At 35.9% G+C, this 25,692-nt stretch overlaps 5 protein-coding genes across 5 annotated transcripts; 1 reads left to right on the plus strand and 4 right to left on the minus strand.

Moving 5' to 3' along the window:
* LOC104791708 lies at positions 1,185-4,514 on the minus strand. Its single transcript, XM_010517660.2, has 8 exons — positions 4,380-4,514; positions 3,714-4,133; positions 3,336-3,570; positions 3,056-3,201; positions 2,657-2,744; positions 2,434-2,580; positions 1,561-1,710; positions 1,185-1,459 (listed from the first exon to the last, which is right to left on the minus strand). The coding sequence occupies exons 2-8, from the start codon at positions 4,100-4,102 to the stop codon at positions 1,388-1,390; spliced, it is 1,227 nt and encodes a 408-aa protein (XP_010515962.1). The 5' UTR covers positions 4,103-4,133; positions 4,380-4,514; the 3' UTR covers positions 1,185-1,387.
* LOC104791709 (SAC3 family protein C) lies at positions 7,869-10,861 on the minus strand. Its single transcript, XM_010517661.2, has 8 exons — positions 10,553-10,861; positions 10,162-10,262; positions 9,643-9,864; positions 9,077-9,295; positions 8,899-8,984; positions 8,716-8,812; positions 8,354-8,446; positions 7,869-8,241 (listed from the first exon to the last, which is right to left on the minus strand). Exons 1-8 carry the CDS (start codon positions 10,797-10,799, stop codon positions 8,083-8,085), a joined length of 1,224 nt encoding a protein of 407 aa, XP_010515963.1. The 5' UTR covers positions 10,800-10,861; the 3' UTR covers positions 7,869-8,082.
* Positions 11,647-13,099, minus strand: LOC104791710 (trihelix transcription factor ASIL1). Its single transcript, XM_010517664.2, has 2 exons — positions 12,275-13,099; positions 11,647-12,201 (listed from the first exon to the last, which is right to left on the minus strand). The coding sequence occupies exons 1-2, from the start codon at positions 12,791-12,793 to the stop codon at positions 11,827-11,829; spliced, it is 894 nt and encodes a 297-aa protein (XP_010515966.1). The 5' UTR covers positions 12,794-13,099; the 3' UTR covers positions 11,647-11,826.
* On the minus strand, positions 14,284-16,887 carry LOC104791711 (aspartyl protease AED3). Its single transcript, XM_010517665.2, has 3 exons — positions 16,347-16,887; positions 15,163-15,640; positions 14,284-14,835 (listed from the first exon to the last, which is right to left on the minus strand). Exons 1-3 carry the CDS (start codon positions 16,788-16,790, stop codon positions 14,480-14,482), a joined length of 1,278 nt encoding a protein of 425 aa, XP_010515967.1. The 5' UTR covers positions 16,791-16,887; the 3' UTR covers positions 14,284-14,479.
* LOC104699123 lies at positions 19,507-23,883 on the plus strand. Its single transcript, XM_019246373.1, is given in 4 exon segments — positions 19,507-19,709; positions 19,825-19,855; positions 23,637-23,765; positions 23,767-23,883. Coding segments are annotated over 4 exon segments (480 nt in total).

Here is a 25,692-nt window from a genome sequence, read left to right on the forward strand (position 1 = left end):
GAGAGATGGTTTTTGTCCATTAGATACAATAATAATAATTTATAAGAAGTTATTGTGAGAAGACGATATGTATTATAGAGATGGTAGCGTAGTTCAGTAGTTGTCTCAATCTCCTTCGAGTAATTCATCTGATTATAATTGAATCACAAAGTACACATTGAATCTACGCTCATAAACACACAAATCCAAATCTCATGTGCCAAGAATCTCTATCAGTATCATAGCATTTTTACACAACCAGGATCAATTATAATCGAAGCAGCCTCCCAAGCCGTCAAAATCTTGGTCTTTACCTTGTGAACCAGAGATGGTGCCAAAAATGTCCAAGTGGAAGCACGGAAGACCACAAAAGTTAGCACCGTCCCTAATGAAAAGTTAGCAGTGTCGCTAATGAAGTACCATGCCACTAGAGGTTCCTTCACTACTACGTACTAGCCGTCTTCAAAGATCAGAGTTGGGACGAGGTGCTTGTTGGTACATTCTTATTTAAGTTGTAGTGGTGTCTATAGAACCTAAGCATGGAGATGTCTCGTGGCTGGAGGATTTTCATATTGAAAGATGCCTTGTATTATTGCTTGTATCACGTGGCGATAAGCATCTCTACTCAGTGGCCGCCACCCGAGACCATAACTTGAATCATTGGCCGGATGAGAGTTCCATGAGATGAAATAATACGGTTTTATGAATCTAGGAAGATTGCCAAGAAGTGCTAGATAGAAGAAAAAAGGAAAAACAACTGAAGAGTTTAGAAAACAATAGGAGAAAGTGTTCGACGAGACATTTGAAGACCTCAATAGCTACAAAAAGTGGTTGTGAGCGAAGACGTGGCAACCATTCTTGTAGAAGAGGACTGTAAGGCAAAAAGAGTTCGAGACATCGTAATGCTAGCATCAACATGTTGCTAGAAAAGAAGGTTCACTTGTTTGATACTCATGTCCACAACAAACCCAAGTAATTGTGCAGTAGTTGAAGGTTAAAAAAAATATTACAATGAAGTATTATAAAGGATATCAAGTTATGGGAAAACTAATTGTTGCAATTTATACTCGTTTTTAGCTGATTGAGTTTCCCAAATACTTGCATATTCCTTTTAGATCAAAACAAAGATGCCGCAGTCTCTGTTTGGTTCTTTCTCCTTTTAGATTGAAAAGAAAGACACTTTTAATTCATAAACAGCTTATTCATTAGTTCGTAGAATACGCATTCTTAACATTAACAGAACAGAAACCATCACCACATACAAAGCACTCTGTTTAGTTGACCTCTATGGGCAAACACAACAATTTTTTCTTTTGGGCTTTCTTGTTCATTTTATTCAGCAAAATGCCATAGAGGAGCGTAGGTATACAGTCTATATATATATTTACTTATATAACCATGCCTCGCTTTAGAGTGCAGTTTCTACGGACTCTTCAGGCTTCTCTACTTGCTTCTTAAGGAACTCTAGCACAGAGAGGCGCTGCATGTTCAAATTTTACATTGTCAGATGAACTTTCACTGAAATTCAGATTCAGTGGTTAAAGGAAATATCGAAATCAGGATGTCGTGCAAGAATCTTACTCGTTGCTCAAGAGCAGAATCTTCAGAGTCCAATTTTAGAGTTTCCAGCAGTTTCATGCCTTCCTTGAAACCATCTGTAGCTGCATCTTCATTTTGTAGACTCCTGTCTATATCCGCAACTTTGGCTAATGAAACTGCCACATCCAGAATCTACAAAATAAATTGTAGAATAACAACCAAACTCAGTTGCTATCTCTGGACACACCTTACTTGCTAATTGCTATCTTTCAGATCTAACTTCTTTAGGCAAGAAATAAAGTAGCAGATAAGAAAACTAAAGTGAAGTTCTCTAAACCTCAGTGCACCCAAGCAAAAATATTAGTAACTGACTTGAAAATAACTTAGGATATTATTAAGAGCAGTTCTCTGATATTGGCAAGGTAGCAAATAAGCAAAATGGCAACAGTGAAAAAAAAACATCCGCACAAACACATTGCGAACAAGTATTCCCGATTCACTCAACATCCTGTTTCAGATCCTCGACCCACTACCAGCTTAAGTTAACGTCTAAATGTTTTAATGTTTTCAGCCCTAGACCCAAATGAGCTTTAAAAAGAAACAACCACTCAGAAAACCCCTTCCTGCTTCTACGTAGATATCTTACGATCTACAGATAAAACATTCATGCATACTGTATAACTTAACTAACACTAGATGCCCTCTGTGAGGCCTTAAATCGGGAAACTAAGAGTAACCAGTTCAGTTCCTCTTTACCTTGTCTCTTCTCTCTTACCAAATTCGTAACCAATTTTATGAAATTAAGAATAGTCCCTGATTCTAAAAGTCATTTAGTCTGAAGATAACAAAATAACAGGCTAGAATTAACAAATCACTGACACAACGAATGTAGCAAAATCATGAAGACAGACTTACTTGTGAAGGAGCATGTGGGTGATGCTTCATTGCATCACGTCTAACATTTAAAGCACGATAGTAATATGACCTTGCAGCTTGTAGGTCTTGGTCATAGTATTTAAGATCTCCTATTTTATTGAGTGAGACAGAGAGTGTATGTGTAATCTGCAAGTTTAGAAAAAACTGTGACAAAATGGTAAAAGTTTGCAGTATCAAACTATAACAAGAACCAGTGTGTAACCTCCAAATCATTCATTGGCAGTTTCATAAGGAATTCAATACTCTCTTCGAAATGATTGACTGCAGAGCTTGAGTCTCCCATTGCTCGGCTGCAACAACAAAACAAATTAAGCTAACCATCGAACTCAAGCCCCCCGAAAGAAAGATTTTCAACACACCAAACAGAACGGCAATCATTTCGGCCAAAATAACGTAGTTCAGGGGCCACACACTTGAGGAACTCCTAACACTAAAAAAATCACATTACAACCAAAGTGTCTACAATCAGTCAAATGAGAGTTATAGGTAGGTGGATGGGATCATAACAGAGCATATTGATGACCCATTCTCAATCTTTTTTGTTTACAGAAACTCGATAATGGAAAAATGTTGGAAATAAACAACATGGGATAAAGCATACCTGCAGTCGCCAAGCATACCAAGGACTGCACCAAGCTGTGAGCACAACTCTGGTGTATTGCCCTCCCTCCCAAGTTGATCCCGAATGTCTTCGGTACACATTGCCAACCTTGATTTAGCACTTTCATAATTCTGGGCACTAAATGCCTGTGCATACAGATTGAATAAGAACAAGGAATATAACCAGAAATTAAAAACAGAACAACACAACAAAGCGTAAATCATTAAAATAGAATACTGCCCACTAATTAAGTCAACAAAATTTTAGAGGTAGAACTCACCCTCATAGCTTGTTGCACCAAGAAAGAACCTCTTTCCATGGAAACATCAGCGTATATCACTTTTTTGTTATCATTTTCGACCTCTTCCTTCTCTGTGCCATTGAAAACAGTTCTCTTGATTCTAGCATGGCCTTCAATAAATTGATCAACCATCTTTTGAAGGTTTTCATCAGCTTGAATACTTTCAATGTCAGCACCACACAGAGGGCAGTCCTTAAACCGTGTTAAGCATACTCTGCATTCAAGAAACAACAAAATTTAATAATAGTAGACTCAATCACCATCATCCATTATGAGCCAAAAAGGGTAAAAGACATTAAGCAGCTGAGCACCTAAAAACATACTAAGATAACACATATATAAAAAACCAAGGCTTACTTGCAAAACACATGAGTACAAGGCACACATCTACTGCTATCATACAGAAGTGCTTGACAAAGCATACAGCTAAAAGGGCCAAGCTTGAATGTTTGGGAGTCATAACCAAAAGGGCACTTGGCAGGCACAGTTGCAGAGTCAGTAGAGTCCTTATTCAATTTTCCTTCCTCTTCAGGACATCCTTTACTGCCATCGTCAGGACGAGCACTTTTAGAAAAAGGGCAACCAGAAGCAGCTGTTTCGCCTTGTTTCCGAGCAGAAGCATCATCGGGACGAGCAGCTTTAGAAGAAAAAGGGCAACCAGAAGCAGTCATATCGCCTTGTTTTCGAGTGGAAGAAGCATCGTCAGGACGAGCAGCTTTCGAGAATGGACACACAGAAGTCGTCATTCGTGTGAAGGGTAGTAGTAAAACAATAATCCTGCACCACAAAACAACATTTCAAATCACTAAAATTGGATTTCCCAGAATGAAATGAAATAACGAAATTGGTTCCTCGGGTAAACAAAAAGCTTCTACCCTAAAAACAGCTGAAATCGAACATAGGAGAAGCTAATTGAAACATTCTTTATCGGGAAGTGAAATTTCATAGAGATATTGAGCAGAGCGTTTCAGAAGAGTAACTCAACAGAGAGAGAGAGAGAGAGAGAGAGATGGGTAAACAAACCTGGATCGGACGGAGGATTGAGACGACTCAGATTTGGAGATTGTGGTCTCTTTCGCGGCTTCTCTGAAATCAATGAATGATACGATTGATATGAGCTTCTTTTTCGATAAGTTATTTGTTTTTGTGCGTTGGATGTTGTTTTGTTTGAAGGATAGAGATATATTATTATTTGAAGGATATGTATTCTTCTTCTTTGTGGATTGAATTGGGCCTTCAGTTGTTACAGCCCAAAAAAAAGAATTTGGGTTAAAAGCCATTTTAAGATGAAGGTTGTTTTGGATTATGATATACGATCAAATTTTGTTTTGTAACTAAAGTTTTTTCAATTTGTGTAAAACACCCCTGAAATATATTTGAAAGTGGTGAAAACATTTATATGGAACTTTTTTTTTTTTTTTATAACAAAAGGATCAACTCATGTGAGCCAATTGGAATTTTAATTTATATAGAACTTATTTTAATAAATTATGAGTAATTATTTATGTTTTAAAAATAAATTATTTTGTTATTTTTTAAAGATGTATAATATAGATTCAAATTAAATGGCTATAAATAGTTTTAATTTATATAATGAAATTTGATTTAAATCTATATTGTCATAGATGTAATTAGTATTAATTAATGAGGATTATTTGCTAAAATGTGCTTCGAGCGACCACACATCAGCATTTTTCGCAAGAATGCTTCTCTATTAATATATAGAGGATTTATAATATTTAAATAATTAAATAATTTTCATTTGAATAAATATCAAAACTTGAAGTTACTATTTGTAATATGCTTAAAAATTATAGTTCTAAAATAAACTAGTATATATGATTTTAATATTCTAGATACTTTTAACCTGGTTGAAAAAAATTGAATTCTTGCATATCATGTTTACATAAATTTGATTGTATATTTTTTACGGATTAGTCTATTAATATAAAAAAAATTATTTTAGTATGATATCAAATAAGTTAACGAGAAATTTAACGTCAATCCTAACTGGTCCCAAACACAACAAATACAATCCATCTAAAATTATATAATAAACACAAAAGAAAAAAAATGAATAGTTATTAGAAAAAATTGTCTCCAGTGTACCACAGATTAAAATCTTGTAAGTAAAATATTTTGAAAATTGTTGCTAATGACTAAATACTTTAAATAATCATATTTAAAAATGATCAAATGACCATATAACCCCTCTTGTAGATTAATTAATTTTTCTTATTTCAAGTGACATTTTGATGCAATTTTCAATAAAACCATTTATGCAAATTAGTTTATTTAAAAACTTTTCAATTAATAGGAGGAATTAGGTTAATTAGAAATTTGAAACCTGAATAAATAAATAAAACATTTTTACTAAATACAATAAATTAAATCAAAAATAATTATATATTTTTCAAAATTACAAAAAAAAATCTTCATTTCCTTATTTTATGTTACAAAATATAAAAATAAAATATCAAATGGATCAGAAAAGTAGAACACAGATAAAATGATAGAAACAAAAAGTTTACGAATATGTGCTTCTATTAATAAAAGTGTGAATTTTATTAGTCCCTCTCCCCCCTCCCCACAGTCCCGAAAAGATTCTCGGGTCGAACTTAATTGATCTTAAAACTCCCAAATTGAAAAAGATTGAAACGCGCTCCATAGATTTTTCCAATTTTCTCAATCATCGCTCTCTCAACTCTCAATTTTCTCAATTCTCTCATCATTGTTTTCTCGAGAAACTTCACAATCGGCGATGTCGTTGTTGGTTAAGTTTATTCGATTCGCCGCATTCCCCGTTCTTTTCTCTTCGTTCGCATTTTTTGTGGCAAAGTCTTACTTCCTCATGTCCGCCGGCTACATGCGACTGGAGGATAACGCTGCTCTTCTTCGGCATATCGAGGCGTCCGGAGGCTATGTAGTCATTCTTGGTCCTTCTTCTACAAGCCACATCGTCTGGTTGGATTTAAATTCAGATAAAAATGGTTTACTAACTAATCTATCAATCATTTATTAATGGTTGGATATTTTCTAAAATGTGGTTTAGCGTTAATCAATTAAATCGTCAAAACTGTTGCGAACCACCCAATTTTAACATTCAAAGAATCCAAACAAATCTATTTAATAAAAAAAAAAAATCAAATTCAATGTATTTAACATTTTTTTTTTGGTATTATTGGCTCAATTATATATGAGCCAACTAGATAATTTAATACCAAATCCTATTAGGCTCAGTTTTGGTACAATATATTTTGACTAGATAACTCAATTCCAGCCCAAAGCTGAACTAGTTTGATCATGTATGTAATTCTCATTCATATCATTTGCATGTGTAATATTGCCTTAAAAAGTTACTTCCCAAAGGTAAGTATCTGAACTCTTTGAGAATCAAATCAGAATCAAGTTACTTTTCATATATCTTGAAATATGATATGTCCAGGGAGGTTTTATTAATCACAAGCAAGATAATAACCAATTTCATCTGCTGTTTGTTCTTGATCTCCTTAGACACGGCAGCGATCTAGAAAAAAATGGGGTTGAATCGTAGTGACATCGAAAATGGATATACAAATGCATTGACTAAAGTTTGTTAAGCCTAGTAATACTAATACCTTTCTGATTTTTTTTCTGAGTATGTAAGTTGATTCTTCTGCAGGCTCTTCAAATATTGGATTATATTACTTTTAATATGGTTTCCATTGGTTAAGTCAATTCTTCAAATATGTATTTGGTATTCCCTCCATTCTAGCGTACACCCAACTAGTTTTTTTTCCTATGATTATTGATCATTTTTCTATTTCTAAGTACACACGGTCCAAATATTTTTGGAATTTTAAAAATTATGGTATCCCACATTAGCGTGATGTTTGTTTATTTAGGAAAAAACATATAATATAGAAATGAGCTACAATGCTTATTTAATCATATATTCATATGATACAAAAATTCGAATACTTTTATATATTATAAGAGGAATTTATAGAAAATAACGACATCATTTTTCAAAACAAAATACTTGTTTTTTAAAAGTTATTATTTACTTTAATACTTATTTTCACAACTTGGTAAGATCTTGTTGTGCTAGTTTCTTCTACTGATGTCTCTACTACCACACTGAAGAAAAACAATTCAGGTTCATCATTCATTACTCCTAGTTGGTTACTAATAAGCCAGTTACAACTTTTGATCTTGTCGAATTTATTATTAGTCAAGATTGTATGTATCTCTTCGAAATTTTAACACATGTTTTGACTCTAATCCGCACCACTGTATAACTAAAAAATGTTTGTGTTTGTTTTACATGTATTAAATTCATAACTGTATTTGCATCGTATTTATGCTTCAATTATCACTTACAATTAAAATAATAAAAAATCTCAGATTTCTGTAAAATTAGCTCTTCTGCTAACTTAATCCATAAAATCAAAATTAATTTTCTCAACACATAAATCGACTTTTGGTTTTCAGCAATCAAAACTGCAATGAACTCTATTAATATCAAACAAATATTTAGGAACTCTTGAGTACTTGAAAAATAAAAAAATCTTTGGCATCAAGGTTCAGAAGGAGGTAACAAACGCGGATAGCAGTGCAAAAACAAATAATTGATACTATTTGATTACCTAAGGTCATGCAACTTAAATATGTTAGAATACAATATCTTCTTGTCATAAGAGAGTAGTTAACCATTTCATATAAACGACGAGCCAGGGGTTCAAAACTACCTCTTCATCCGTTCAATTCCAATCAAATCATAAACTTTGAACTTGTCCTCTGGACTACGAAAGGTTGACTGCTTCGTGGTTAACACAGTGAACCCATCAGAATCAGTACATGTCTCAAGACCACAATCATGACATAAAGATTCAACATCCAGCTCCTGAAATATACAAAGTTGACTTATGACATTTCAAGTTTACCAACAATACGGAAATAGAGAAAAGACAGGGAAATGTTTAGTCATAGACTCATAGGTGTATTTAGTTTATTACCTTCATCATCAGGTTCTGAGATAACCGCAAGAGAGAATACGGTTGAAGCTTGTAGCAAACACTATTTATGTATTGGACAGCGACTGATCGCATCTTTTACCATGAAAACATTAAGCAAATGATCAACACAATTGAACAATTTACAGCAAATACCATTCAATGTATAAGCACTTTATCTCCACCCAAATATGAATCGATGTAACTATTTACTTTCCTTACCATACCGGTAATATTTTCTATTCTACGTTCTCATGCTTATTGTCATTTCATATTACATAAGCCGCTACCAATTGAAACGCCACAAAGACTATCCCTGAGAGCTAGAAGGACATAACTACATATCTATATCCATGCAATCTCACCTCTCTAATATGAGGTTCACTTATGCAATACTGTAAGTATGTCGCCTCGGAAGCTATTCTACTTAAGAAGTTCTTGTAATTGCCCATCCGATAAAATCTGGAAGAAAAAGAAAGAGAAGAGAGCTATCATCATATTTCAATTCATATTTCCTAAACGCAAACGATTGAACAGCAGAACACTACCTTAAAAGGTTTCGTACAAAACATATTTCCTTGGATTTTACTAAAGCAAAAGTCAACTTGCGAAACCATAAAGACAGTGGTTCCCCCTGCAGATCAAAATCCCAATGTTTTATATTAATGGCAAAAAAAAGGTGACATGGTAACAAATAAATAAGGATAAAGAAAACAGAGAAACAACCATCACTCCGCTACTGGGATTGAGATGAAGCAGCACATACAGTGAACGGAACTCGGCTTCATTTTCGTGAGTGGAATCTGATTTCCTATTTGCATCATATATATTATACAAAGAGGTAAGAGTTTTTGCTAGCTGCTCCATGTTTAAGTGATGCATTGGGCTAATACTTGTACCACTACAACTCTGAAGCCTCTTGTGAGATATGACATGAAATTTAACCTGTTAGAGAAGCCATCCGGGAGTCAATAATAATCGCATCCGTGGAACACTTCAAAAAAAATGAAACAAATTCATGATTATCTATCAGAATTCAGAAGAGGATGATCAATCAGAGTGGGGTACAATTCTCTGAAAATTACAAAAGAAGAAATATGATCCTATTTGAGCGTCCTGAACAAGGTTATGACTACGAAAAACTACAATTAATAAACTCAAAGTATCTACACATAAACGACTTTCAACAAAAACCAAGGAAAACAATATTAACGACAAAGGATAGACATTTCAGTGTAGCCCATCTACCAAACAAGGAACGAGAAAAGAGTAAGAAACAAGTCAAACCATACCATTTCCTCGTAAAGGTAGATCACTCTCTCATTGGCTAAATTCTGGATGCTAAGATCTTGTCTAATTGACCTTGTCCTATCGAAAATAAAATCATGAACCACTTCAAACGGGTGCTCCCTGGAGTCAAGCAAACTTAGAAGGTATTTCAGGGTTTCTTCTAAAACTGGGAGCGGTCGAACATCCGATGCCTGAACATCCGCCGCTGAAAGGGTTCTGCAAAACTAGCAAGATCACAGAGAAAGAGTATAACAGCCTTTGGTATTGGACAAATAGCAGTTGGCATCTCCCAGTAAGTAATACAAAACTATTAATCTTGACCATTCAGAAATTTCTCAGTAGAGATGAATTGCATAGATGAAGAATTTCAACATTAAAATTTTCATTCAATTACAAGTTCTCTCGCAGAGCTGATACGACATGTCAAATATAGAAAGCTAAAGTCTCAGGTGAAGGTGAAATTTTCCCAAAAAAGCACCAGAGACAATGGAAACTTCAAAGCTGTGAGATGTGAAGCGCACCTTTTTAACAGCTAGATCTGTAGATGACTTTGAGGGGTTTCCATAAAGCCTCTCAAACACTGCAAGATCACGCAAGCGTTCTCTTGTGACTCTTTCCCTCTCTATTGATACCAAAAAAAAAAAACACATTAGTTTAAGCTGTACATTTTTTTTTTTGCTGCTTGAACTGTAACTTTAACCTCAACTCCTAGCAAAAGACAACACTCATCGTTCCCATCTCAGAAATCTAACACTTCTCTGAACTTCCTATGCACTGAAGGATCATGAATTGATGAATAGAATGTACTAAATCGGCCTAAGCACTAAATCAAATTCAATTCAGGTGAGGATAGGGTTCAATTCTGGCGGAGTCTCAAGGTCAATTAGAAATTGATCAGCGCTCGACGATTACCTGGACACATGGAAGAGCAAGTTCCGACGATGAAGGAGACGTCAGTAAGATCTTCGCCCTTATTGTCTGATTCGTCTTTATCATTGTTTCGTTTGACTGGTACTACATCGGCTCTTCTCCGAAAAGAATCAATAGCTCCGCCGCCGGATCCAGCCCTCGGGTTATCAGAGAGCTGGCGATTTCCATAAGTATTTGAAACCCTAGACGAAGAGGAAGAAGAAGAAGAGCCACGATTACGACGATTCATGGCTTATAGAGGCAACGCAAGATCTTCCCTCCCAACGAGACTCTGTGACTGATAGAAACGAGGCAAATCGAATTGATTACCGAACTATTTGCTAAGCTAAACCGGAACAAAACCAATTCCGGTTTTATAATTTCAATTAATCAATCAAATCAGACGGTAACCGGGTCAGTTTAGTTTAAATATGACTATACCGGTTTTGACTTGTAGACAAGTTTGCATAGAATCTACAAGACTACAACAATTCTAGCATTCAACTTTCGTAATTAGATTTGTTTCTATTCGGTTTTGGTGCAACTGCGATTTGGTTCAGTTTTGTTCCTTTGTAAACAAAAAATTAATTAGATTTTTGATTTGAGCATTTCAGTTTTGGCCTTTTGGGTTGTTTGATTTTTTCCCACCCCTAGTTATACAGGTCAAAAGCTTAGGCCTGTTGGTGGGTCTAGCAGTCACGGCCACTATCTAGACCGCAAAGAACAATGTGTCCACCATTACGAATTTAGGTGTCTATTCCACAACAATAATTAAAAGTGTTGCTGGTTTGAGGTAACTGCTAACATTCAAAACACAGAGACTAGAACCACTACTCCTAGTGCAATCTTACATCATGGCCCATTCCATATATACGCAACTAAACTCTCGATCATTATTCACAATTATAGTTAAAATCCCCAATAAATGCGAAGTAAAAAGCACTATTATTTTCTCAGCTGCTAGGACTCTTATCATTATGTTCTCTTTCAGTCAAATCTCTAACACGACCAAAACTGATCTAACCTAACTATATGTACAAATCACCCTCAGCAATTAGTCAAACACACACAAAATTGAGACAGTATTGGCATCTCTATGATGACTAAAGATTGATGATATTCATATGAAAAGTATCATACATTTTGTTGGTGGAACTGTTTAAATCGCCATCTATCACAGGAAACAATTATTGGTCTTTCTTTCTCTGAGGAATTTTGACAAAACACTTGGTTATGTACACACAACATTTTGAGTCATTGTAATAAAATAAAGAAACTCAGTTTCTTCCGATCCTTAGTGAAGAATCAACACCTTTGTTCTGTCCAGAAGAAGCTGCGACGGCAAAGAGTCTAGCAATCTCTAGCTGTGTATTCGCCATTATCTTCGTTCTTTTCAAATCCATCTCTGCTCTCTTATCTTCAGCTTCAGCTCTCATCCTCTCTATCTCTTTCATCGTCTCCATTCTCGCTCTTTCTGATCTCATCACCACCTCCGCTAACCACCGTATACTCCCGGCTATCTCCTCTTTCTCTTCTTTATATCTTCTTCTCATTTTCTTCCCTCTCACCTTCGTTTTAACCACCGGCGTACTGCTGTCTGTATCCATCTCCGTGGCTTTTTCCGGTTTGTTTTCCGGCTTGAACCCATCTTCCTGCACAACAAACATCAGAAAATCTCTCAAACTTTGGTTAATTAATTCTCTAGAAGGTTTTCGCTGATCAGACCTTAGGAATCTTGCCGACGCCGTTAGATCCGTAAGAAACCTGCGGCGGATGAGCCACAGCAGGAGACGGCGGCTCGAGTAAGAGCAAAGGAACAGAGCAATTCAGAGGCAGAACAGCCTGAGGCTGAGGTTGAGGTTGAGTTCCACGGAGGAGATGATCGAGACGTGGGTAAAGAGGCCAAGAAGAGCCATCAGCAGTAGCGGACTCAGAACGGTAACGTTTCTTCATGGACTCGATCTTGTTCTTGCACTGTGTCTGAGTCTTTGGTGACTTGGTGTGGGTGGCGCGTGACGACACGTGTCTAGCTACGTCTTCCCAGTCTTGACCCTTGAGTTTGGCTCTGTTCCTGAGAACCCATTTAGACTCGTAGGCTTCAAGTAAACTCGAAACAGCTCCTTCGCTCCACTCATCACGTTTCAACCTATCAACAACGACAGAGGAAGCAGATGGTTTCTTTGGGGATTCGTCGTGGTTGATAAGTGATTTTGGATTTTCTTGGTTAGATTCTCCGTTCTCCATATATTTTTTTCTTCAGGTGAATAAAAAACAGAGAGCAGACTCAAGAGTGTGAAGATAAAAGGAGAAAGAAAGAGAAGTTTTTTAGCATATTTCTTTTGATAAAGATGGGAAACAAAGTGAGTGACAATGAGACTGTGTAAGAGAATTCGCTGCTGGTTGGTTCTCAAACTAACCAATGAGTTTGGGTACACGCGTTTCTCGCATGTTCAATGGTTGTTACTCGTGTGGCTAAAAGCAATAAGGAAAATTATGTTTTTCACTTTTATTATTTACTCTGTTTTTTTTTGTGTTTGTGCCCAATTTATGGTTTGTATACATTACAGTCTGTTGAAGTGTTGATATATGTGCTAAATGGAATATATGACAAAATTATTTACGCATATTTGCACCGGCTTTTACTTACCCTTCACAAAAGTTAGTGGAGCAACCCGTCACAATAATAATGAGGAGAATATCAAGAAGAATGTGAGAGAGAGTGGGTAACCATTGAAAAATAGGTTTTAATTTCTTTCTTCGTCAACTTGAAAAAAAAAGGTTTTACTTTTGATTTTTATTTTTTGAAAAGGGTGAACAATCATGATTTCAAAATCTTCTAATTCAGAATGCTTTTATTCATTTTAGCTATAAAACCCATTTTGTGTATGTTTTTTTTTTTCTTCTCTTTTTGGGTGTATGGTGGAGTGAGTCTGGCTGTTAGCGTTGATGTCAAGCCAAACCGCAAAACCCATTAGGGAAAGATGAAAGTGGGGTTACACTTGTCACTCTCTCACCCCTACTATTTTTACACACTCTTTTTCTTCTCATGTTTGCATAAAGATCCTGTGTTCAATTTTACTTTTTCTTGTCAATAGTGTATATATATATTGCAGAAAATCAGAAAATTTTCGGGTTATTGTTATAACAAGTAAATTATTTCGGTCATTATAGCACATGCCACACATCTTCGACTATTTTGCTGAGCTAGCTCCTCTACCAATTTATCAAGGCGTCGTATAAAATGCCCAATTTTAGGCGAAGTTTTTATCTTTCACACTTGTGTTTCTATCAAAGGAATGATGGACCATGCAACTTCAAGACAGCATTTATAAAATTTTACGATATAAAATAAAAGTCTTCAGATATAAAATTAATATATATTTTTTTAAAAGCCCAAACGTGATTCCTTGTCCAACCCATTGCAGTACAACGTCGGCAATATCTAAAGTGATACAATGTATATATAGGTGAATTAGGTTTAGCGGATCTGATAATTTTTTTCAGACAATGGTAAGAGAGGGCGAGGTTAGAAGTCGTATTTCAGACGAAGATATCATAGAGGCCGCGATGGCCTATAGCAGTTGGTTCATGCGAGAGTATCGTCTCTGTGAAGAAGGCAAACCCTACAACACCCGCCATGTTCTCTGCAAGATTACTTGTAACCTTTGACTTGTAGTATTTATTTAAGACTGTCTGCTTGAAATATATATAACTGAAATAAAGGTTTTCGCAACTACAGTTTCAGCATCCGCAAATTCATGACAATCCTTTTTGGAAACAGAGAACAGTCGAAAGAAAATCTTACGAAAGATTTCACAGTCATATATGTGAGAATTAACAAAATCATTAACTTATATAGTTTCCAAGATTCAAAAGCCCAAAAAACGCATTACGAAATAGACCAAAAACAAAAACACAATCCAATAAGACTTAGGTGCAAGTTTCACGAGAAATGCCGAGCCTGGAATTTGGAACGTCGATGAGGACACGGTGGTTCTGTTGCTGCATACTAGCGATGACGTTAAGGACAGAGTTAACGTTGGTCGGAGCTGCAGCCATGGCGAGGCAGCTGAGGTTACCTGCGGAGCTGTGGATGAGAAGGTTGTCCGTAGGCAGAGTAACGTTCATTCCAGCGAACATAAACGTCACAGATGGGTACACGACGGAGCCGGAGTAGCAAGTGTCGAAGCCTCCGAGTGAAGTTGCGTTTGCGTTCTTAACACGTCGCCTGAACTCGTCTCTCACAGCCAGGTAAGCTGGTTCAACTAGCCTCGTGTAGACCGTCCCTGCGTCATGTATACATGCAATGTTTCTGTTTAATTAACAACAATTAAAAAGTAATTTGATCTAAATCTATGAATTTGCCATTTTTTATTTATTTTTTTGCTTAATTCGTTTTTTATTTAATCGGTTTTCATTAAAGGTTCTCTAAGCAAAATCAAAATCATTTTAGTACAGAAATATATTTTTTTCATTTAAAATATCACAATTTACATGTGAGAGAGCAAGAGCTATTAGGTTACTTCCCTCTCACGACTTATCGTTCATATGATTATTTTCAGATCTCAAGCAAAAACAAAAACAAAATTTTTTGAGGGTTGTAAAGTCCATACCGGAGTCAAAGATGGTTCCGGCTCCAGTGGCCGGATCAAAGGCGAGTGCACTTGTAGGGATGTCCACTATTTTATTTCCGACACGAATTCCAACCAAATTAACATAGTAAAGCGATGATCTCCTTGGGTTCTTTAACAATGGAGTGGTCTTGATCCGCATTGGTTGAAACTTAGGTCCCAATCTTAGCGATCCGGAGAAATTGCCAGACTTACTATTAGGCAAGCAATACGAGAATGTAGACTGATAAAGATTTTGAGTCTGTGAGATTAGAGACAATGGACCACGACCTAAACCCATGAGTCCTTGTGCTGGCAACGATGACCCGGAAGACTTGTTGATGCACCCAAAGGTGTAGTTTGGGATGACGTCATTGGCCAATGTTAGTGTGTCTTGTGTCAGATATGCTTCGATGGCTGAACCACCGTAGGTCATATTGAAACCACATGATTTGTTTACGGTGCAACTTGGATTTGGTACCTGCAAAAAAAAAACTTCATCGATTAATATTTCGTTTAGTGGATTTTTTCACTTTTAAAACGCTTTCCCATAAAAAATTGTTTTTTCCATCTTGGATCTTGTTATTAAAAGGCGCTACTAACTATGTTTTACGTTATTTAATTGTAACTGTTAGTGACCTTTTTGTATTATAAGCAAAACCTAACTAGCTAGCGTGACGACAAAGAATACAGATCAAACAGTAAAATATGCCCTACTAGTTGGCATTGTTTATCAAGTTCTTTGTATATACAAAAAATACCCGTGACTATACTCATGGTACAAAACCCGTGACTAGACTTCTCGATCATGGTGTCTAACACGCCAAAATGAAGTTCACATTCACATCTTTTGTGCAGTACAATGCATCCAAAAATCATCAAACCGCCACGTTAGTCAAGTATACGTCTGACATTCTGTTCGTTTTTTCAGGTTTGGTGTTCTTTGTTTTGTTAAAACTAAATAACTGTTCTTATTATTTTCGTTGGATTTGAGTATGTTTAGGTTCTGATTATATTAGATCTTGTTTTGAACAAAATACAAATATAACTTTAAACAAATCTAAAGTTAGGTACGGTTTGAATTGAAGAAATATAGTTTAATTACTATAGTTTTAAGTCCGCCAGAGAAGGCATATCTAATCTATTTGAAGAGTATAACTATAGTCTATAAGGATATAATTAGTTACCTGTTTACACTGAGGAGCTTGGCATTGAAGAGTACGAGAGGAGCTTGACTTGGAAGGATTAAAGAGAACAGAGGAAGAACAGCCAACACAACCAGAACAAGGAATCCAAGCAGCGTCATTGCTAGTGTCAAGAGCAACGAGCATGGGCTGAGCTGGTGTCCCGATGTTAGCCCTCACGATGTAAGTAGGGCTCTGAACGATGCCCCGTCCCGATGCAATTGGGACTGATGATTTCTTAGCGGCGGCGAGGCTTGACAAGTAAAGGAAACGAGCCTTGTCTTGAAGAAGTGTGTCTTCCCATGAGGCAGAGGTTTTGAATGGAGAGCATTGGCTGTTAATGTGGAACACTCTTAGATCTGAGGAATGGCTGTTTTCATTGCAGTTTATGGATTCAGATTTAAAGACCAAGAGAGAGATCAAGAGAATCAAGAGATGGGATCTCATTGTTTAAGATCTTGATCTGATCTCTGTTGTTTTTTTTGTGTGTTTGTAGAGTATATGTGTGAGTGTGTGTTTATATAGTGAGTGATGATGATGAGTGTGTAGAAAGTAATAAGAATATAAAAAAGTGAAGAGTGGGTTTTAATTTATCTTTAGTTTGGGAGCACAGACTGTATTCCATCTCTTATTTTTTCGTTGTTTCTATCTGTTTTTTGGGTCCACTCTTATATTGGCTTTCTCTGCTTGATCGACATGCGTGATGCGTTGCTCTCCATCCACAAAACTCATAGAGGTTGTAATTTGTAATTTTGTTTTGTGTACTATTTACAAACTTATATATTATGTTCAGTCTTCTGATAAGGCGATGTGTAAATACCTGATTTAATTTTTAAAAGTAGCCGAAACAATATTACTTTAATTATATATTGAAAATGAATAACATAATTTGTCATGAAAAACTCTATTATTAAGCGTATTTAAACTTTAACAAGTTGATAATGCATGACATGCAAAAAAGTACTGTTTTTCATATCGTGATTCGTGAAAGTAAAGATCAAACATGAGAAAATATCTTGTGGTGATATATTAAGAGAGTCGACAAGCGTATTTGTAGTTTTCGCATGGTGCCACGGTCCACGGACGATAGCGTTTGGAAAAAATGCAGAACGTTTGGAAGCATCCGAAAGCTATTTCAAAGACTTTTATTTCTAATCCCTTGTGGCTTAGACTCATTTGTCGAATGTGAATAAAATCAAACCGGACGTCTAGCTGATTAATATCGGTCTATTGATAACCGATGCTCATTCTCACAAAATAGTTACAATTTTGATAAATATCCAATTTAGACAACGATTCTTAGAGGGAAATACAGAAGAACATGTGGAGCGGTGTCTTGCATAAGAGAGATCTGAGAAAAATATCAAACGTTTCACGTGAGACTGGCTAGTGGAAGACCGACATAAATACATTATGTATTGTAGCTTATTATGGAATGTATCAAACTACTCAATACTCATTACCATGTGGTGGGTTATATCTCACATTGGCCTCGTCTCCACTATACAGTGCTGTGATACTGTCCATCAATTATTTATTTTCATTTCAAAACAATTTTTGTGTAAAGTATATCCATTATTTATTTCTTAAGAGTTGAATGTGATATATCAATATATATCCTCGATACTTTTTTTTTTTTTTTTTTTTNATATAATTTGGTAGAGATTTCATGATGTGAGGTCATGAACTAAAGAAATACTTGAACCTTTACATTTAGTTCTAGGTAGCTTCGCTTGTCTTTGCTCCACTATACAGTTGTATAAGAAAAGAAAAAACTAGTTGCAAAGAATATGGAAGTTACACGATTTAACAACTTTATAGCCAAAAATAAATGTCTCGTTCGGAATATACTCCTAAATTAAACTAAAATTCTCCTTTGTTTCTAAGCTCAATCTCTTTTTCTCCTTACTTCACTTTAAAGAGAGAAAAATAAGAATTCTTGGTTTACATTTTTTATGATTATTATGAGAAATGCTCTTAAAAGTTTTTTTTTAGTAATAGAAATAACTCAATAATTAAGTTGTTAGTGTGTTTTGTGATATCAACGGATATTATATAACTCAAGAGTCTAAAAAATTAAGTAATTTTGGAAAAAACTTCTTAAAGTGCATTTCCCATTTTTTTGTCTTTAAAGTATTCTTTTTCTATCTATAGTATATGATAAGATAAATTCTTTTAAATACCACTAAAAAGGATTTTTTCCAAAAATACCATCTTTTAATTTTTTTTCCAAAATTACCACAAACACAAAAATTGATTTTTAAGGATGTAGAATTTTCTTTTTTAGGTTTGGGTTGACACATTTAGTTTTAGGGTATAGTTTTGAGGGGTAGAGTTTAATATTTAGAATTTATGAATTAGTTTTTAGTATTAGAACTTTGATTTAATTATGTGGTATTTTTGGAAAAAAATTACATTTTAGTGGTATTTTTGGAAAAAAAAATTAAATTATGGTATTTTTGGAATAAAAACCTATTTTAGTGGTATTTATGATAATTGCCCATATGATAACCCATTTTAATAAACATATACATTTGATTTCTTAAATCTTTAATTCTTCAACTATACTTATATCTTAATTTTACTTAAATTCTCACTTAGTTTGCGTGTACCTCACTTCTAAAATTATGTTAGTATGAGTCTATGAGACCTAGACCTTACTGGAAACTGGAAAGAGACCCAAACATAGTAAGAGGAGTCGAGAATCACACATTTTTCTTATTTATACTATTATATATATATATATATATATTTATGTATACTCTCAATCATAATAACTTGGAGATGGATTAAATGTATCTTCGATAAAAATAAACCACGTGAGTATAAAATGGAGATATTCTTCACCTTTGCAAAATAAAATCAAGATAAACAATTAAAGTTTTTTTAAGGAACAACAGAGAAGTAGTTGAGAGCGTTGAAGCTAGTAGTTGAGGACTGAAGTTTAACTAGTGAGAGGAAGAGGTTCGAGGCAAGGATCTCTAGCATTATCAAACACTCTCTTTTTTTTTTTACGCAATTTATCAAACACTCTCATCTTCTTCCTACACTCCAAAAAATCTTCTCCTCTCTCTTTAATCACACGTACATGATGATCTGCTGCGTCTTCTCGTTCGTTTGTATCACTGCATGTATTATTGCTTTGCCCATTTTTTTAACATCAATGAAAGATCCCGTGCCAAAATTAGAATTAGCTTCTATGGAATTCACGGTGCTTAGTATTACACAGACTCGTCTCAGTGCAAAGTGGGATTTGTCCATAAGGATCCCTGACGATCTTCCTGGTGAGTATATATACCCTCAAGGAGATTTTCAAGCTTCATTTCTCTACAAGAATGTTACTCTTGTTACATCATCTCCACAAAAGTAAGCTATTTACTTTCTTTCTATTAATCTTTACTATTTATCATATATACTTAAACCGATTTTTATACTCCTTGTATTATTTTTCTCGGAACTAACTGATCCTCTGTATAATCAGATACTACGATCTCAAATACGGCTTGCCTGTCGCAATGTTAGAGGGTTTAATGACCCGTTAAAGCATAGTAGCTTCCGGAAATGGTTAAAGGTCCATAAACCTGTTTTTGGTGGGATTATAGAGACCCATGTTTCCCCTGAGAAGGCTCAAGCTATCTTACAAAGAGTCGCTCCAGGTTGGAATTTTGTAAATAACTACGATTACTCAGAGCTTGGAAAAATCTGGGTTCTTTGGCATCCGTCAGTCTCGGTTACTATCCTAGCTAAGTCCTTGCAGATGATCACCTGTGCGGTCAAGCTCCCTTTTGTAATCCAGGATATCGTGGTATCAGTTGTGTATGCATCCTCAAGTAGCAGTGAAGAAAGAAAGAGTCTCTGGTCAGAAATCCAAGCTTTAGTAACCTCGCATCCCTGCATCAACAAGCCCTGGTTAGTCACTGGAGACTTTAACCAAATCCTTTACCCACATGAGCACTCAAATCCCAGTTCGGTTACTTCTACTAGGGGTATGAGGGAATTCAGTCAATGCCTTATAAACTCGTTGCTAATGGACCTCCAGTACTACGGTGTTACCCTCACCTGGTCTAACAAATAGGAAGCAGACCCAGTGTCAAAGAAGCTCGATCGTATCTTAGTAAATGATGCTTGGTTGCGTCAGTTTCCTCAGTCTTTGGGAGTATTTGGAGAACCTGGTTTCTCAGACCACAGTCCTTGTTGTGTCTTCCTTGACACAATGAAACCCAAGATTCAGAAACCATTCAAGTTTCTCACTCTTCTCAATAATGATCCTGAGTTTGCGCCTCTGCTATCACTGTGGTGGAACGCTCTCTCGTTTGACTGCTCCAAAATGCTAAAAGTCTCTAAAAAGCTGAAAGAGCTCAAGGCCATCATCAGAGAATTTACCAAAGAAAGGTACTCAGCAATCGAATTGAGGGTTAAAGAAGCTTTTGAAGACCTGCTGTTCTGCCAGCGGACACTGCTTGACTCGCCCACCCCGCAAGCAGTCCACACAGAAAAGGAAGCTCATAGAAAATGGGTCTTTCTGGCTAAAGCAGAGGAATCATTCCTAAGGCAGAAGTCTAGAATATGCTGGCTTGGGGATGGAGATAAAAACTCCAAGTTCTTTCACCGTGTTGTTCAATCTCGACTAGCTCAAAATCAGATCCTCTACTTGTTATATGCCAATGATCAGGTTGTTGACTCTCGTCAAGGTATTCAACAGATAGCAGTGGACTTCTTCAGGAACCTGTTAGGTAAGAAGCATCACTCTAATGCCCCGTCAGTGGAGGATCTGCAGAATCTTGTTTCTCAGCGATGCTCTGATTCTGCTGCTCATGACTTGGACTCCCCTGTCACCCCTGAGGAGATAAAAAATGCACTTTTCTCTTTACCAAGAAACAAAGCGCCTGGACCTGATGTATATTGCGCCGGGTTCTTCACGGCTAACTGGAGTGTAGTGGGCAAGGACGTCATTGATGCAGCCCTTGAATTCTTCGCAACCGGAAAGATCCTCAAACAATGGAATGCCACCTTGCTAACTCTTATACCGAAAATGCCAAATGCTTCCAGGATGTCGCAATTCAGGCCTATAGCGTGTTGCAACACTATCTATAAAGTGGTCTCGAAGATTCTAGCTAACAGATTGAAGAAGGTGCTTCCGGACCTAATATCAAACTCTCAATCTGCTTTCATACCGGGTAGGCTTCTGGTGGAGAATGTTCTGCTGGCAACAGAGCTTGTTCAAGGTTATAATCAAAAAAACATATCTGCCTGAGGGATGCTGAAGGTAGACCTGCAGAAGGCTTTCGATTCGGTTCACTGGGAATTCATCATTAACGTTCTAAAGGCAATGAATTTCCCACCTCATTTCGTGGCTCTGATCAGTGAGTGCATCACGACTACCAAATTTTTCATCTCAATTAATGGAGATACCTGTGGATACTTCAACGGAGCAAAGGGTTTACGGCAAGGAGACTCAATCTCTCCCTACCTCTTTACTTTAGCAATGGAAGTGTTCACCAATATGCTTAACCGTGCCTACACCAACAACTCTATTGGCCACCACCCCACAGCAGTCGATCCTCAGGTAACACACTTGGCGTTCGCGGATGACATTATGGTGTTCTTTGATGGATCGAGGGAGTCCCTGGAAAATATTACCACTGTCCTTCATGAATTCTATTGCATCTCAGGGCTTCAAATGAATAGAGCTAAGACTGACCTGTTCTTAGCGGGGATGAACCAGAATGAAACTGATAGGCTTGCTTCCCTGGGTTTCAATCTAGGTTCATTACCCATTCGCTACTTGGGCTTGCCTCTGATGCATAGAAAACTTTGCATTGCGGATTATAGACCCCTCATTGACAACTTAACATCAAAGTTCTCGTCGTGGTCGGCCAGAGCATTGTCATATGCAGGAAGGAAGGAATTGATCTCAACTGTCATATTTGGTACAGTCAACTTCTGGGCATCAGCGTTCATTCTGCCACAAGGATGCATTCAGGCAATAGAGAGTCTCTGCACAAGATTCTTGTGGAGTGGTGATATAACAAAACGCCCAAATGCAAAAGTTTCTTTGGAAAACCTTTGCTTGCCTAAAGCAGAAGGAGGGCTTGGTTTCCGCAGTCTCAAGCAATGGAACAGAACTCTCTGCCTAAAGCTGATATGGAGGTTGTTTGCTGCAAGGGATTCACTGTGGGCTGACTAGATTCACAATAACAAGATTAAAGATGGTGTGTTCTGGTCCCTTGATGAAAAAAAGCATACCTCATGGACATGGAGATCCCTGCTCCAGCTGCGGCCTCTTGCCTCTCGGTTTATTCGTTGTTCTGTGGGAAATGGGATGCGAGCGAGTTTCTGGTACGACTGGTGGACCCCTCTCGGCCCCCTCATAAATGTTTTTGGGCCAACTGGACCATCTCAAACAGGCATTCCCTTGCTGGGAACAATGGCCAAAGCTTGCACCAGTTCAGGGTGGTGCACTCGACCTGCAAGATCTCCTCAAGCGGAACTGCTCCATACTTATCTAACTACCATTCCTCTACCAGTATCCAGCACAGAGCCAGACATATACATTTGGGAGATAGAGGGAGAGAAGCTTACAGAATTTAGCACCGGAAAAACCTGGGAAGTAATACGGTTTAGACGTCAACCCCTAACGTGGACAGAGCACGTATGGTACAAAGGCGCCATCCCGCGCCATGCGTTCATGATGTGGCTCACCCATCTTGACCGTATTCCTACAACAACTCGCTTGGCAAATTGGGGTTTCCAAATAGAAACGACCTCGTGTATATGTGGCTTGTATCCGGAATCAAGAGATCACCTCTTCTTGCACTGTGATTTCAGCGAAGTACTATGGCAAGAAGCAACTCGGAGACTGGGCTATAGTCCGTTCGTGTTCCACACTTGGGAAGCTCTGTCAGCATGGCTCAACAGTAAAGACTCAACATCAACCCAAACACTGCGGAGACTAGTTGTGCAGGCACTCATCTACTCCATCTGGTTAGAAAGGAACAACCGCTGCTACAACAGTGCTACCACACCTCCCCATCTCCTGTTCAAGCAAATGGACAGACTGGTCCGGGACGCGATCATAGCTAAGAGACATCGGAAGAACTTCAAAAACTTAATGCAGAGCTCGCTTAGATTCCTCTAAAAGCTTTTGTATTTCAGATTAATCCTCGTTTTTATTTTTTTGGGCGAGGAATATCTACTATATTAAGGCCATTGTACCCAGTACAATTTATTTTCATTAATGAAAATTCACATTCTACAAAAAAACAAAAAAAAAAAAAATACGGCTTGCCTCAGCTTCTAAAAGTTTCAGCCGTTGTCTCCGGGGAAGATATGGGCGGTTCCATTGGAAAATATATTATGGAAGATGTTAAAGAGAAGAAGCAAGTGCAGTTTGGATTACTCTTTTTTCTTACGGATTGCAGAAAAAAAGACGTCGGGAGTTATGAGTTATAAGTGCCATGAGGCTACATTGATGTTCGAACCCGGATCCGATATGAAGGCGTCTGTGTTTGGGAAGCATCCAAGCTGCATTAATTTCTGACCAAGCCACGTCATCACTAGTTTAATGTTAAGTTTGCAAAAGATTTGACATTACTAATTAGGGCAAGGGGCTTCTTTGTAATGACTTTAGCTTTGGTTAGACTAATATATATGGGGTCTAAAGTTTATTATATGACATTTAAATATTTTCTAGGACCTATTTAAATGCAAGGTTTAGATTGTGGAAGACTTCGGTTAAGCTTGTAATTGTGCGGCATGCATGATATAAAAAACAGTTTATTATTATCAAAATGAACCTATAAAAATTGACTATTTTGAAATTCTAATATAATTAATTTTTTTGTAATTACATTAATTAGGACTCAGACCCCCCCCGCGATGTCGCGGGGGAAGTATTTTAGAAAAAGTTAATAAATTTGAAATTTGAAATTATACATTATGAAATCATTTGAATGTAATATAATAGTTTGAATATAAACATTAAACAGAAACTGTTACTAAAAGCACAACCATCAAAATGAAAACTTATAAACAAAAAGCATTATATAAAATAGACGTAAATTTGCAAAAAAACATTTTCTAAAGTATTATAAATATATAAGATATTTTATGAAGAATTATGGTAAATAGCTACAACTAAGAAATCATAATGACAAAGTGATCTTAACTGAGAATATTGAACTAATGGTTGTAATGAGTAAATGTAATTTTTATCAAATAATTATAATTAAAAAATGTATTTAATAAGAGTGAAACTATATCAAAGAAATATTGAAATTAAAATACAAAACTTTCAAAAACATGGTAAAATAAATTTTAAATATTAAAATAGTTTTTAACGATAAGTTATGATAATTAGACGCAACTGTAAATTCTATAGTAAGTTTTATTAAATTTCTATATTGCTATAATCATTTCTAAAATTTTAGTTAGATTATAGTATAACATTTAATATTAGATATTAAATATTATATTATAGAAAGTCGCAACGAACTATGATTTGTTAATTATAGATGAAGAGACAATAATATAGAAAGTTCAAAAGACATGACTATTTAAATAGACACACCTATTAGAACTAAAAAATTGTGATGATAAAATATGAATAAAATATAGTGCAAAAAGACACAACTCTACAATGAACAGATAAAACTGTTTGAGTTAAAAAAAAACAAATATTTTTTTTTCCACAGAAAAATACTAAAAAAGTCGCAATTGTTGTTCACATTTATTAAGATTGTTATTATTACTTTTAAATATTAAATATTAAAATATTGTTTTAATGAAAAGTAACGATAAATAGACGCAACTATAAATTCTATAGTAAGTTGTATTAAATTTCTCTATTGCTATAATCATTTCTAAAATTTTAGTTAGATTATAGAATAACATTGAATATTAGATATTAATATTCAATTATTTAGCTTTAACATAACATGAAAATTTTATTTCAACGAACTTGTTGGTTACTGATGAAGAGACAAATATAAAGAGAGTTTAGAAGACATGACTATTTAAATAGACACACGCCAATGACGTCATACACCTATTAGAATGAAAGTTGTGATGAAAATATATAAATAAAATATAGTGAAAAGATACAACTATATAATGAACAGATACAACCGTTTGAATTTTTTAAAAAGCATATAAAAACAAAAATTTTACGTAAAGGTACTACGAAAAATCGCAATTGTCTGCACTTCATTGTACCTAATAATCCATATAAACTGCTTTTAAATAGAAGACATCTTTATTACCATATTGAAAAGCTCAAATTCAAAAACTCACTATATAATCCATCTTACTGTTGGAAAAAAACTCTAACAATTTTTATTAAATTTTGATA

The sequence above is a fragment of the Camelina sativa genome, chromosome 6 (assembly GCF_000633955.1).
Source record: "Camelina sativa cultivar DH55 chromosome 6, Cs, whole genome shotgun sequence".
In the NCBI taxonomy this organism is placed as follows: domain Eukaryota; kingdom Viridiplantae; phylum Streptophyta; class Magnoliopsida; order Brassicales; family Brassicaceae; genus Camelina; species Camelina sativa.